General features: G+C 55.8%; 1 protein-coding gene across 4 annotated transcripts in view; it reads right to left on the bottom strand.

The window, feature by feature from the left end:
- SMOX (spermine oxidase) overlaps positions 1–14,540 on the bottom strand; it is a 48,084-nt gene that overhangs the window by 19,483 nt on the left and 14,061 nt on the right. For 2 of the 4 annotated variants that reach the window (XM_032419348.1, XM_032419346.1), the window contains exons 2-3: positions 3,945–4,178; positions 41–288 (exon numbers count right to left, since the gene is read on the bottom strand). In XM_032419348.1, the coding sequence (XP_032275239.1) occupies positions 41–288; positions 3,945–4,152 (456 nt within the window). In that variant the 5' untranslated portion in view covers positions 4,153–4,178. The remainder of the gene's footprint in view (positions 1–40; positions 289–3,944; positions 4,179–14,540) is intronic. The other 2 variants (XM_032419345.1, XM_032419347.1) reach the window with 1 other exon arrangement.

Genomic DNA, 14,540 nt, shown 5'->3' with positions numbered 1-14,540 from the left:
TCCCACACCCATGTGCCCAGTTGCCCTGCTAACACCTCACCTCGTTGTATAAATCACTGAATTCCTCAACCACGTCCTTGGGGATCCTGCAGCCACGGTTGGTGAGGTAGCAGGCCACGCCATTCTTGGAGTAGAGGCTGATGCGGCCCACGCTGCGCTCCCCATCAGTTGTCTCTTCAAGGAGGCCATTGGCTTCTGCTAGATGATAGATGGGATTCCCATGGGAGCCATGGATCCAGGTGGCTCCCAACTCAAAGGTGGCGTGTCCTGATGGTGACAACAACAGCCCTTAGAGGGGCAGGGACTTCTTCAGAGAGGGCCAGAACACCACCTCACCCTTCTTCTTCCAAGAGGCTCCTTCCATCCCCACAACAGGGCAAGAAGGGAGTTAGGTCCCAGTCTGGCAACTAATCAAAGTCTTCAGTGAAAAGTTCCCAGTGGTAACCACATGTGGCACAAAATGGATTCCGCTATTCAGCTGAGATAACTGCCACCCCTGAATGACTTTGTGATCTGCTCCAGAGTCACTTCACTGAACTAGTTAGAAGGCTCTCCTTTTCCATCCTACCTTTGTCTAACATAACACCAGACACCGGACCCTCCTTCCTCATTGGTGACTCTCCCTCAGGAGACACTCTGTGGCCACCTGAGGGTACAGCGGTCCCAGCGAAGGGAGTGAGGTTATCTGAAACACCCAGTAAGGAGACCCAGGAGGAGGGCCTCTGGCTCAAGGTCCTCATCTGACCTTACTCCAATTCCTCAACATCTCCAGTGGCCCCAGAGTCTAAACCCCTATCCCAGACAGAAAGTGGCCCCTCTCCCAACTTAGTCTGGGGCAGAGGAGAGACAGCAAACATTCCAGTCTGGAAGGCTCCTCCCCAAGGTAGTCTAAAATAGACTTCCAGAGAAAACTAAGCTCTCTCATCCTAAGGCAGAAGAATATAAGGTGGCAGAACCCTGGGAGTCTGACTAGGGAAGGGGGCAACTCCTGGACCCAGGTTGAGACAGGGCTAGGGCTGGGGCTGGTTCGACCACCCCATCCACAACCAAGGCACCAGATGCTCTGGGGCATCTGTGCCTGGGCCTCAGTTTCCTCTTCTGATGCTGCAGGGACTGTGGCACATTGTCTCCTTCCTTGCCTAGCTCCCAAGGAAGTTGAAACAATGAAAGAAGAGAGAGGAACTTTTTTGTGTGTTTTGTTTTGTTTGGGAGGACTGATTCAAGATATCATGTGCAGTTAAATTTTTTGGCAAGATGATCACAATAATTCCTCCTATCCTTGTACACATGGCCCTTTGCAACGTGACCTTGCCAGTCCTCCCATCAACAGGTGGGGTCTATTTCCCCACCCCCTTGAATGAGGGCTGGCCTCTTGACTTGCTTTGATTAACAGAACACAGTGAAAGTGATGTCTTTGGCTTCAGAGCCGAGGCCTCAAGAGATCTCAGGGCTTCCACATTCACCCTCTTAGAATGTGACCACCGTGGACAGGCTTATCCTGCTGGAGATGTGTGGCCCAGCCAAAAAGCCAGTGCCAACCACCAGACAAATGGGTAAGGCTGTCTTAGACAAACCAGCCCCAGTCAAGCCACCAGATGACTGCAGCTGAGTGGGAGATCCCAGGCAAGACCAGCAAAAGAACCACCGAGCTGAGTCTGGCCCAAATTCCTGACCCACACAATTTAAGCAAATAAACCGTGCTGTTTTAAGCTGCTACATTTGGGGTGATTTGTTAGGCAGCAACAGCTATCTGATACGCCATAATAGACAACAGTATCACCCCTCACCCCACAAACTGGACATTCTTTTTTTGTGTGCCTTCCCTCTCCTGGGTTGTTTCTAATTAAACCACCAGTTACTAAAAATAGCCCTGTATATACTATGTACCAAACACAGAGCAAGAGAAAAAGCAATCAACCTCCTGCTGGCAGCCAGTGAGAAAGAATTTACTCCTATCTCTGGAGGAGGCAGGAATGTGTATGTCCCTTTGTCCAGGAAAAGTGGGCGGATGGGAAGGCACAAGAAGCTAAAAAACCCAGTGCCATGCCTCCAGGCTTGGGGTTCCCCAAGGTGTCTTGCCTGGTTTGAGCTCCCAAGAGAAGAAGGGAGCCAACACCTTGGGGAGGGCCCTGGGCCCTCCCCAGGGCATGCCAGGGAGCTCCAAATCCCACAGCCACTGGGTAGCGACATCCAAGCACGGGGCACCCTTCCTGGCTCAACACATGGCAAAAGCAGGTTTGAGGTGAGCAGCCTGGGGTCGGCCACAAGGTCAGCATCCCACCTCTATTCGCCAGGCTCTGCAAGGAGGTGGGGTGAGCAGGCCCAGTCTAAAGATATCTCCTGCCCTCTCCTACCTGCCCCTCGGCTGCTGTGATCCTTGACAACCCTGCATCCAAGGGCACCAGCACCATCTCCTCATCTGCCCCACAGTGTCCCCAGAGCCTCTGGCCTTCAACACCTGCCCAACACCCCTGAGACTCACAGCTACCGTGTCACACTGAAGCAGGCCCAACTGCAGCCCGGGCATTCAGCCCTTCGAGTCTGCACACACAACACATGCAAATTTGCCCTTCCCCGGACGTGCTCTCCCCACTCCTGGCAGGGTCTGCCTCGATCTTCTTCACATCCATCGCTCCACGCATATCGCCCCCTCCTTCTTCTGCCCACCCAACTCCGCCCATCACCAAGCTCCCCCAGGTCAGGAAGGCTTCCGCCACCAATAGATGGATAGATGGTGCATCCCCTCAGCTTCCTGCAGCCCCAAGCTTCCACCTCACTGCCTGTACCATGCACGGTGTGTCTCAGCGGTCAGCGACCACTGAGACTGGGCCAGGTGTCCTCTCATCTGCTTCTGTGTCACCCACTGAATATCTTATCAAGACTCAAGAACCACAACTGGAGCTGCCCCTTCCCGAAGCCTCCCAGCCAGCCAATCAGATGTTGAGCAAAGAGTCCCAGGGCTTCCCCGCTGGCTGTCCCCAGGTTTACGAGTGCCTTGGATGGCACCTTCATCCTCACTGCCAGCACACTCCTATGCGTGCCAGCAGAAGACAGACGCAACTCATAGACGCCTTCCAGGAAACGCTCTAGAAGACTCCCAATGTGTCAAAGTTTCTGAAAGAGAAAAGGGCCCCATGTGTGTCCTCAGTCTCTGCTCGTTCTAAGCCTGACCACCTACGTCTCTGAGCCAGGTTCCATATCCATCAAATGTGGGCACATGATATCTACATGGCCTTGCTGCCCCATGTGGGAACGGACCCAGATACAAAATCCTCTGGAGGGTCAATGTAGCACGTGCCTCAGGCCATCATGCGTGGTCCCTACCCACTCAGCCTCTCATTGGCCAGACCCCTGGCTGGGAAGCGCTGACCTCCAGCTGCATTTCAGGCAAGTTCCCCACCCATTAGAACCCCTGGCAAAATCTGCCCACCCCTGGGGTAAGTCTCTTTCCTGGCTCCTTTCTCAAGAGTCTTCATTACTCTGCAACCTAGACTGATCCTCTTCCCAGACAATCCTAAGATCTGCCCATCACCCACAAATCCCATCCACCTCTACTGCCCTGAGCTCCTATTGCCCCAGGACTAGCTCTCAGTCATGATATACTAATTCACACTCAAGAGTTAATGACTAATACAAACTTACAGAATTCCTCTTCTTGTGAAGTAGAAACCGGTCCACCCACTGCCAAGACAGTTTGGCTGGGTGTCCTCTCCTTCCTAAACACTGTGAACTCTAGGTCATGTTCCAAAACGAAGGCCAGAGCCCCATCCTGCCCACCTCAGAGGGTTGCTCAAAGGGCAAAGGAAGCTTCTGGCAAATGCCCAGGCAGCATGCATGATGGAACATTTATCGCAGGGAAAAACCAAAATAATGAGATTCCAGGCAGGGCCAGAGCACTGAAGGACAGAAGATGACCTTGGCCTAGGAGCTGGGGGGACACTCACCGAGTTTCACGCTCTGCACGCGGCCTCCGATGCAGCTGGAAGCCTCAAGCACAGTGACATCCGTGAAGCCCTGCTCCAGAAGTGCTTTGGCTGCAGCCAGGCCAGCCAAGCCAGCGCCGATCACCACCACACGAGGCTGTCCCCTTCTCCGTAGGCCACGACTGAGAGGGTCATCCGCACTGTCGCCACTGGATTCACAACTTTGCATACCGTCCGCACTGGCCTCCTAGGAACCTGCGAGGGGCAGGGGTGTCACGGCTTACCTGCTCTGCCTTCACTGCCCACATGCCCTAAGGGACACTCATGAGCTCTGTCCTCAAGGGGGGAACCTCGAGCCCTCGGGCTCCTCCTGAGACCTGGACAAGAGGACCCAGGGAGAAGGACAGACAGAGGGAAGGAGAGAGGTGGGGAAGAGGCACCGTGGGCCCCCACAAGCAAGCAGGACTACTGGGAGCCTGCCCCAAGCCCCCGAAATCCATCAATCCCATCCCAAACCTGCTCGGCACTGCCTCTTCCCTGAGCCTGAGACAAGAGCCAGTCAGGAAGGGTTGAGCAAAAAAGCCAAAGTCAGGAGAAGCTGACACTGCTGACCCTGAGCCAGCCTGCCCCAGCACAGCTGTTGTGGTCCAGCTCACACCAACCCCGGCTGCTCACACAGACCTTAGGATGCTCACATGGACCCCAGGATGCTCACACGGACCCCAAGACGCTCACACAGACCTCAGGACACTTGCACACGCAGCGCTGGAGCCTCTACTTTCCCTCCCTTGCGTGGTTCTTCCCTGGCACTCTTTCTCCTTTACCCCTTCTCTTCTCCTCTAGCTTTCTGTTCGTCTTTCACAGCCTGAGCGAAGTGGCAATTTGGTGGGCAGGACATAGTCCCGCCCTCCCCCCAGAAAGTGCCACGAGGCTGGTATCGGACAAGCCTCTGCTATTCCGGGTAGGTCTCTGGTTGTTTTCCCCAGCCACCCAGCCCCTCAGTCACCGCAAAGCAGCAAGGAGCCCAGGAAACGGTGGACTGTGAGGACCCATGGCACCAGAGGCCAGACGTCAAATTGACAGTTACACTAAGCCAGCTTGTTCAGAGACGCCAGGCTAGGGAGCTGACGGCTGGGCGGCCAAGGGGGGGTCCCTGAATCACCCCAGTTCTGGGAGAAGCTACCCTTCTATTCCCAGAGTGACCACGAGGGTTTGAAGGTGTCTGTGGGCCATCCCAAGGGGCCACTCAGCTCTGATCCCGTCCCTGTTCCCTCCCTGACCCATGCAACTCTGATTCCAATTGTCTTTACTGAGGTTTCAGTGGCAGAAACTCCAGACTCTAATAGTGTCCAGGACCTAACAACACAGGAGGAAGGGTGCGCGGAAGGTGGCTGTGGGCAGTGGAGTGGACAGGGGACATAAAAAACTGTCTCCCATACCTAATAAAGCTCAGCATAACCCTTCCAGTGATGAAGCAGTCGCACCCCCAAGAATAAACCCAAGAGAAGCAGGGCATGTTCCACCAAAGAGACATGCTAAAGAATATTCATAGCAGCTTTATTTATAAAGGCCAACAAACAGAAGCAGCCCAAAGGTCCAGCCATGGAAGAATGGATAAATAAACTGTGCCATGTGTAGCATTTTCGTACAAGGGAATATCCTTCAGCAATAAACAGAACTAAATTACTGATACCCTTAAACGTTACATTGAACAAAAGAAGTCAGAGACCAAAAGTACATAGTGTATGCCTCCACTTACATGAAGCTCATGAAGTGGCAAAATGAACCTGTGACGAGAGAAGAGAGATTGGGAGGAAGGGAATGACTGAAAAGCGTCAGGACGGAACTCTCTGGGGTGGAAGGAATATGTATCTTGATCTGAATGGTGGCCACACATTGTATATATAAAGATCCACTGACTTGGACATTTAGGATTTGTGCCATTTGTTATGTGTGTGTACCTCAGTAACTATTCAGATATCCATTCCTGGCCCGAAAGCGGGGGGGGGGGGGGGGCGGTTGAGAGAGAGAGGGGAAGAGAAGAGAAGAGAAGCGAAGCGAAGCTACACACCGACTTCCTTCTCGCGTCTCCTGGTCTGACCACTAAAGCTTCCGTCCCACCTTGAACCGCGCCCTCCAACATCTCTTTATCATAGGATTAGCAAAGGGGCCTTTTTCTGAATACGCTGAGGCTGCGAAGCTGCTCCTCACGCCTCCCCCACCCGCTCCGCCTGCCGACGCCACACCTGGGCACCAGGGCTAGGACGGCCACGGCCCCAGACTCCCGCCCGCAAACTCCCTGCAAACCCCCCAGCCCCAGGCCGGCCGCCGCGGTTCCCTAGAGGGCCGGAAGGTGGCGCCCGCGGCCCCTCCGAGGCCGAGTCTCCGTTGGAGGCCGGGGCTCCCCGCCCCCTTCCAGAAGAGTCCGGTCTGGCTCTGCCTTTCCTTCCTCCTTCGGGGCTCCTTCGATCCCTGCCCGCTCCCTCCAGCGAGGTGCTGTGCGCATCTGGGAGCACGGGGTCCAGCGGCCCGCGTCCTCCCCTCGCACCCTGCCCTGGCCCGGGTTCTCCTTCCGGTGGACTAAATTTAGAGGGGAGGGTGTGGCTGCCTGCACCCGGGGCCCGCGCGGCCGGCGGGAGGAAGGGTCCGCGGGGCGACGCGGGCTGGCGTCAGGTTGGTAAACACACACGGGGTGCTCAGAGCTGCCGCTGACGCCACCTGCCCCGCACCCCGCGATGCGACGTGGAGCTGCCGCACGCCCCGCCCGCGTGCCTCGGTCCCCAGGACTGGGGGGGGGGGCTGCCTCAGTCCTGGTCTCCGGGCTCCATCCGCAATCCCCCCCTCCCGCGCCCGCCCAGGGCCACCCTCCAAAACCGCCTCGCTTATGCAATAAAGGAGGGGATTGCTTCAGGGGTCTCACACCCGACTGGTGACGACCCCTTTTTGGAAAAGTTCCGGGGGGGGGGGGGGGGGGGGGGCCGGGGGGGGAAAGGGGGGGGGGGGGGGGGGGGGGGGCGTGACCGGGATGAAATGGCGGGGGGGTGGAGGGGTGTCCCCACTCCCCTCTGAAGTCTCTTCACAGAACCCCCAATCTCCGTGGGCCACCGCGTCTGAAAACCCGGGGTCCAGTTAAGCTGGAAGCTGATAGCGGGAAAGAATACTTGGGGCGCAGCGCCTTCCCAGCCGGCGACATGAACTTCCTGGGTAGCCTCAGAAGGGGCCAGCTTGTCCTCACTACATTGTGATAGTCAAATAAGGCCCTATGTGGATGTCACAAGATTGACAATATTTGTAAGAGCCTCAAGTGTGAAAATCACCTGTAAAGTTCTGTAACTAAATTATAAGCAGAGTGCCTCTGGGTGAGGGTTCAGAAATGCATGGTGGGAAATGGCAGGTGGGCAGGTTGCCCATAAGAGGAACACAGAAAGAACCCCGAGCTCCCAATGTATCAGAGACCTTAAATTCAAACAGACAGCACAGGGGTGGAAGTAGGTAAGCAAGGGCCATGTGGGTCACCTACATCTCTGATCTTCACAAGGAACCCCACAGTCCAGTTTCCTCCACAGGCCTTGTCCCAGATGGGACTCCCAAGGAGCCAGAGAAGCCCTACACACAGCCCACAGAAGGCAGAGAGATGAGGAGTCCGCCCCATGGCCCCCCATATCAACCCAGGGAGCCAACACCCCCTGGGGTCCAAACGGAAAGGGACAGAGAAAACCATAGGCAGGAAGCCCTACTGTGTGCCAGGCCCTCAGCTAAGGCCTGAACTGGACCTTCCAGTGCTCTGGTATCTCCAGCCAGGGTAGAGAAGAGGGGGTGAGAAGCAGCTTGTTTTCTGTTGGTTTGTGGCATCTTTTCCTTTCAGATTTTTTTTTTTAATTTTATGAGAAAATGGCTTATTGAGGAAGAAGACTCACTTACTGCTCCTCCATGCCTGCCTGTCCTTCTCTCGCCTTTGGGAAATAAATAAATAAATAACATCCTCTCCTTGATCTGTATGCACAGGAGAAACAGAACACCCTGTACTTTTCGAGCAGATAAAGGAGAGAAGAAAAAAGTGCTGGTTCAGCCAGGCAGGGAGGAGGAGGAGGAGGAGGGGTGGGGGAGGAGGGAGGTGCAGGGCAACAGCCACTTGTCTTCTTGCTCCTGCTTCCATGGCAAAATGAGGGTGGGAGCCTGGAGCTCCCATATCCCCAGGCAGGCCAAGCCTGGTAGCTTCGAGAAATCAGGTCCGGCCATGGCATGAGCATCCCACCCTCATTCAGAATGCCCCACTGCCTGACCTCTGCTCTGGCCTGCAAGCCAGCGCCTCCCCCTGCTGCCCAAAGCCAACACTGCCCTGATTGAACCTGCCCAAGAAGCCAATCTGGAAAGCAGGCGGCAGCAGGGGAAGAAGAGAGGAACAGGGGTGCCTGGGTGGCTCAGTCGTTAAGCTTCTGCCTTCAGCTCAGGTCATGATCCCAGGGTCCTGGGATCGAGCCCCGCATCGGGCTCCCTGCTTGGCGGGAAGCCTGCTTCTCCCTCTGCCACTCCCCCTGCTTGTGTTCCCTCTCTCGCTGTGTCTCTGTCAAATAAACAAATACAATCTCAAAAAAAAAAAAAAAGAAGAAGAAGAGGAAGAAGAAAAAGAGAGGAACGGAGGGAAGAAAGGCCCTGTCCCTGGGGCAGGGTCACCAAAGAAAGAAGGATGAAGACTAGCAGGCCAGGCCCACTGCACCTTCTCTCAACATGCTCACCAGTTTCATTGCATCCCCCTCAAACTGACCCTCCAAGAAGTGCCTCCTAATCGCCAAATACCAGAGACATGCTTTAGTGCTGGCCTCCTCCTGAGCCCCTCTTGGAAATGCCCAGAACGGAGCTGGGGACAGCTCATATCTCCGTGTGCTTCCCCACCATGGTTAACACCGCTGGACCTCCGACCTGGCCCAAGGCTCCAAGCTGAATGCACCCTTAAGGGAAGACCGCCCTTATCCATCAGGTCAAGTCATGTCCAGCCCGCAGCCAGAATCACTGTGGCCTCCACTCTCCACTTCCCCGTGCACTCGCCTGCCTCCTCCCTCGGAACTGTACCCCTAGAGAATTGCTGGGCCTGCCCCAAGTGTCACCCAGGCCTCTCACTGACCAGGAACCTAACCCAGCAATTCACTGAGCACTAACCATGTACCAGGCATGGGGAAGGCCTCGGCATGTCAGCCCTTTAGCCTCGGGACCCGGCTGACCTTTCTGGCTTCGAGTCTCGCTCAGACGCCGCCAAACATACACACATACCCCAACTTCACTGAAGTCTTGGGATCCCCAGCGCTGCCCACCCGAAGCCCTAGAGGAGACACCCCTCCCTCACACGCGTCAGAGAAGCAGGCTCTGGCCTCTGTTAACACGCACACCCTCGTGCAGGGCTGGGGCTGGGCAGCTGCGCGCCGGCATGCACCCACCTGCAGGGCCTGCTCCACTGATGTTTCCCGAAGCAGCCGACCCCCTGGAAATGTGCGTTCCTTGCACTAGCTGGGCTCCGCGATCACCCCCATACACCCACCCAGCCCCCGCCGCCATCGCTCTTCTGTTCCCAAAGCGGGGACATCTCACCCCAGGAAATCCTATGCTACGATTCAGTAATGAGGCTGCAGCCCCACAACCACCGAGTAGGGTGTGGTCCCAGGCTACACGGGGGACCCCTCCGCAGGCCGTGGGGGTGAACCGCAAGGATGGTCAGTGGCCCAGCTCGGCGCAAGGCGCCACTTCCTCCTCAGGACTGGAGTCCGCTTCAGCTCACCCGGCAATCGGCAGGTCACTTCCCGCCCCCCACAGTGGCCACTGCCACCAAGGGCCAGTTTCCCAGGTGCCCCACGCCCTTCCAAAGTCACCCCTCACCAGAAACAAAAAACCCTTACCATCCTTGGCTCCCCTCTGAACACAGGCTACTCCCAAATGTGTCTGCCTCACTGTCCTTTTCCCAAGGTCACCTCATTGTGAATGACCCATTTCCGAGAGGAGAACAATATGGCCAAGGCAGTTAGCCCACCCGGCTCACCTCACCTCACCCTTAACGGTCCAGACTCCACCAGGTGAAGCACTCCAAAATGGGCCCACCACTTCCGATCAGTTGCCTTCTCCCTTCCTATAAGCCCCATGTTTGCTCCTGCAGGGCTCTGGGGGCCACCTGGACCCTCCCCTAAGCAACCTTGGGGACTTGGAGAGTATCTCTCCTTCGAACAGATACTCCTAGTGCTCAAGGGCTGCAGCCCTACCTCAGTTTCCCTGGAGGGACTCCTCTCTGCTTCAGGTTTCTAACAGAAGGGAGGGAGGGGGAGGGAAGCTGGGGGGCTGGTCCAGGGGAATCTCTTTGGACTGCCTGGCAGGTCTGGGGAGGGATTTGGATTCTCCTGGGCCCCCCAGACAATGCAATTATTCTTCAAATGTAAAAAACGCCCAGAAATCCCAGACCAGCTGCTTTGCACAGTGACCCAGACAAAGGGGCTCTGTGTCTGCACATGAGGCCCCTCCCAGCCCTCAACCCCAGGGAGGAGCTGGGCCCAAACTCCTCCCAGACAGACCCTCCCCAGGCCTCCTCACCCAGGCCAGGCAGCCAGGAAGTGAAAGAGGGAGGGCCAGGCCTGGCCGGCCACAGGGGCATAAGGGTGGGCAGTGAGACGGTCTAAGCATGCGGACAGGGCAGGGGCAGCCTGGGAGCCCAGTCTTTCACTTACCAGGTGATCCTAGACTAGTGTCTTCCCTTCTCCGGGTCCCACCTGGCCAATACCTCTGAACTCACCCCAAGGATGCAGCATCGGCACCCCACCTCCTGGACACACTGGTTTGAGCCCCATCTGATGCTTAACTGCCTCATTTAGTCTTCCAGCTTTCCCATTTGTAAAATGGGCATCAGTACCGCTATGTGGTAGGACAGCTGGGAGGATTCAATGAGACAGCACAGACAAAAGGCCCCCTGCCAGGGCCATCTCTGAGAGAGCGGAGAGGTAGGAAGACCCCTGAAGAGACCAGGACAGAGATGGGAGACCTGGGGGCCCCATCTCACTTCTAGAAGAACCCCAGTCAGCGTCTGAGCTCAGACCCAGGCCTCAGCCTTGGCCCCAACCCTAGTATCAGACGAGACCTTGACCCTGACATCAATCAGAGTACACCACAGCCTATGTTTCGCTGACCTCCAACTCTGAGTCAGCCTACATCCTACCCAGTTCTGGAGGGTCGGGCATCAGAGACAATGGTCACCAGCTAACCCCAAGCTCATAAAAGGGACAAGGCGTGGGAGCCTCATTCCACAGAGCGCACCCACCAGCAGTGTTCTCTGGCTCTCGAAGGCCAATGTGGGGAAAGGGCTCTGGAGGCCCCATCTTCCTTACTAGCACTTGGACTTCTCTCCCAACACAATGTCTTTGTTAGCCATCTTTCCTCCTCATGACCAGATGTGTAAAGTCCCTGAAAGCACAGCTTTAAAAGTCTTTGTAAGCCTTTTCAGGAGAAGCTGGGAGCCCACTCCGCATGGAGAGAGGCAGCCCTAGACAGGGTGTCCAGGGGGACAACACCAGTGGCACGGCCCACACAGGCAGTGGTGGGCAGGAGAGGGAGGCACTCCTGGAGACATAAGCACTGTGGTCTGGCCTCTACTTCCCTTGAGGCTCTGCAAGGCATGATAGATCCAGGAGGATTGTTCCAGGACCCCAGCTTACAGCTGCCTACAGAGACAGACCGTGGAGATGACCCAGCCCGGGCTAGAAGCCTAGCTGGGGGTGGAGGAGGGGAAGCAAGCCTGGAAAAAGCCAGAGAAAGGGTAGAGTCCTTCTGATGGGCATAAAGCTCAGCTGGCAGTCTGAGAGAAACAGAGGTAGAGATGGGCCAGGGCAGAGCCCAGGACTACACTCCTGCTCCCACAGCCACACTCAAATGGCTTTGCCCCACACCCCGCCCTAGATATCCCACCCTGAGCAAAAGTGAGTGAGTGGTTCACACTCTGACCATAGATCAGATCAGGGGCTGGTCATGACTGCTTCTAAACAATCAGCGATGAGCCTTTCCAAATCTGGGCCAGCGCACCAGCCCAGCTTCCATCTCCGACCCCCGCTCCCCATAGCCCGTGCCCTGGGGTCCCATCTCTGTGCCTGACTGCGTGCACACATCATCTCTGGCCAGGTAGGCAGCCACCTCTCTGCAAGCAGGGCCCACGGTCTTCCCCTCAGATCCCAGAGCTTCCAGATGCAAGCAAACACCATGACCTCCCCCCACCCCGCCCCCGCCAGCCCAAAGAGAGGTCAGGGGGCTGAGATGATGACTGCCACTCCTGGAGGCTCCTAGAGAAGATGAAATTGCCCCAGACAGCAGCCTCTGCCCCAACCAGGGTGGCCTTAGGAGAGTCCATGAGCCCTGAAGCCTCAGTTTCCCCATCTGTAGAATGGGAATAATAAAATGGCAATAATCCCTATTAGCCAGCCTCCAGTGTCCCCCAGCAAAGTCCTAAGGGCACAGATCTCACTGTGGCTCCCTTCAGCAGCCCTTAGGATAAGATCCCATGGCCTGGATTTCCTCCCTCTGAGCAGAGAACCTCATGCCCAAACTCTGAATCCCCCTCCAGGAAGTCACCAACCACCCAAGTGTAAGAGACCACAGAACTGATCACTGTCCTAGTGACCACACTGTTGTGGGACTGCGCTTGGTGACACAGACCAGATGTGGGCAGAGGAGAGCTCAAAGGAGATGGTGCTCACAGTGAGTCACTCTTCTGGGAGGAAGCTCTCCTAAAAGGGTGAACTTGAGAGAAAATTAGCCTCAAGCCCAAGTTACCAGCACTGTTTTGAGGCACCCAAGCCACTGTGGACCTTGAGGAACCTCAGAGAGGAACCCTCCCTCCTCTACTCTCTCTCTCACACACACACACACAATCACAAAAATATACTTCCTTATGGTTCACTTGATGATCTAGCTTGATAAATAGTCCTCCTTTGAGGACAGGCTACAGCACCATGGTTTTCATACAGGCCCTCCCTGGGATCAGATCACTTGTTTTTTAATACCAGTGGTTTGAATCTTTACCACTAATTAGATGAGTGACCTATAAGCCTCAGTACCTTCATCAGTAGAATGGGGATAAAGCGTGCCTGCCTCACGGAGCTGAGTGTGACAGTGCAAAATACCTAGCCCAGAGCCAGGCATGTAGCAGCCATAGTTCTTATGTTTGTTTTCCTACAGGCCCAAGTGCATGCTGGTCAGGGTCATGGGGCAGGGGGGAGGGGACGGGGAGGGTGGCCTGGGCCAGGAGACCAAATGTGGTGGAGATGGGGGAAGTTGAGCCAGTAGAGAAGTCACAGACCCTCCTGCAAGATGACTTCAGAGCAAGACCTCCAGAGAGGACCGCCCCACCCCACAGTGATACTGCCAGAGTCTGATGACAGGAGAGGAACAGAGCATTAGGAGAGAAGGGCCACCCCACTTACGGGGGATGCTTGGACCTCCCAGGCAAGGCCTGTGAGGCTGAAAGCGCAACAAAAAGACAATCCATGTGGTCACCAGCCTCCAAGATGGCCCTCAATGACCCTTGTCTCCTACTACTTGTACCCTAACGTAGTCTCCTCCCACGCTGGCCTGTGTAACCAAGAGGATATCATAGAGGTGACAGAGCATGACTTCTGAAACTGGGTCAGAAAACACCCTGTGGCTTTGACCTTGCTCTCTTGGACTGCTTCCCAGAGGAGAAGCCAGTCACCACCTTGTGAGGACACTCCAGAAATCCTATCAAGAGGCCCATGAGGCAACAGACTGAGTCCTACCAACAGCCAAACCATCTTGCCAAGCTGTGAGTGAACCACCAGGAAGCAGATCCTCCAGCCCCAGGCAAGCCTTCCAGTGAGTGCAGCCCCAGCTGACATCTTGTCTCAACCTCCTGAGAGACCTCAAGCCAGGAACACCCACCTAGACTGCTCCCAAATGCTTGACCCACAGAAACTGTGAGGACAGTAAGTAGCTGCTTTAAGCTACTATGGTTTGGGGTCGTTTGTTATGCAGCAATAGGTAACTAACACAGTCAGCAATTCTGTCTCCCCAGAGACCCCCAAGGTGAAGACCCCCCTAGGCAGACTCTCCATTTGACTCAGGATCCCAGCTCCCTTTCTTTCTGAAATTCAGGGCTGTGTTGGAGTGAAAGAGAGGCTGGCCCAGGCCCTACAACCTACAAGCCCAGGAGACAGGAACTCTTTTCCCAACCAGTGCATTAGGCTCACCTGGAGATTTTTACAAATGACCAATACCCAGCCCCCATGCTGGGTCATTTATATCAGACTCTTTGGGATGGGACTGAGCATTGTAAGGGCCCTATATGATGCTACATATAGCCAAGGCTGAGAACTACCACTCTAGAGCAGGCTCCCAATGCAGACTCCAGGCCAGCCCGGAACATCCAGGGTCTGCCTGTGCAGGACGAGGAGGCAGAAAGAACAGCAAGGCCAAGCAGTGCCTAAGATCCACTCCCTCCCCCAGGTTTGGCTGAGGGTCTCCCTCTACCTCCCCTCCCCTGCTTCCCTGCAATGCCAGCCCCACGCCTCTAGTGCACCTCAGGCCAGACGAGTCCAACTCTGCCCATGAGGACTGCTCCCTTAGAGAGGACCCAGCGTG

Source organism: Phoca vitulina, unplaced genomic scaffold, assembly GCF_004348235.1.
Source record: "Phoca vitulina isolate PV1807 unplaced genomic scaffold, GSC_HSeal_1.0 scaffold22, whole genome shotgun sequence".
NCBI lineage: Eukaryota > Metazoa > Chordata > Mammalia > Carnivora > Phocidae > Phoca > Phoca vitulina.
Note: the sequence above shows the minus strand (reverse complement) of the source record. Positions and strands in the feature narration are given on the sequence as shown.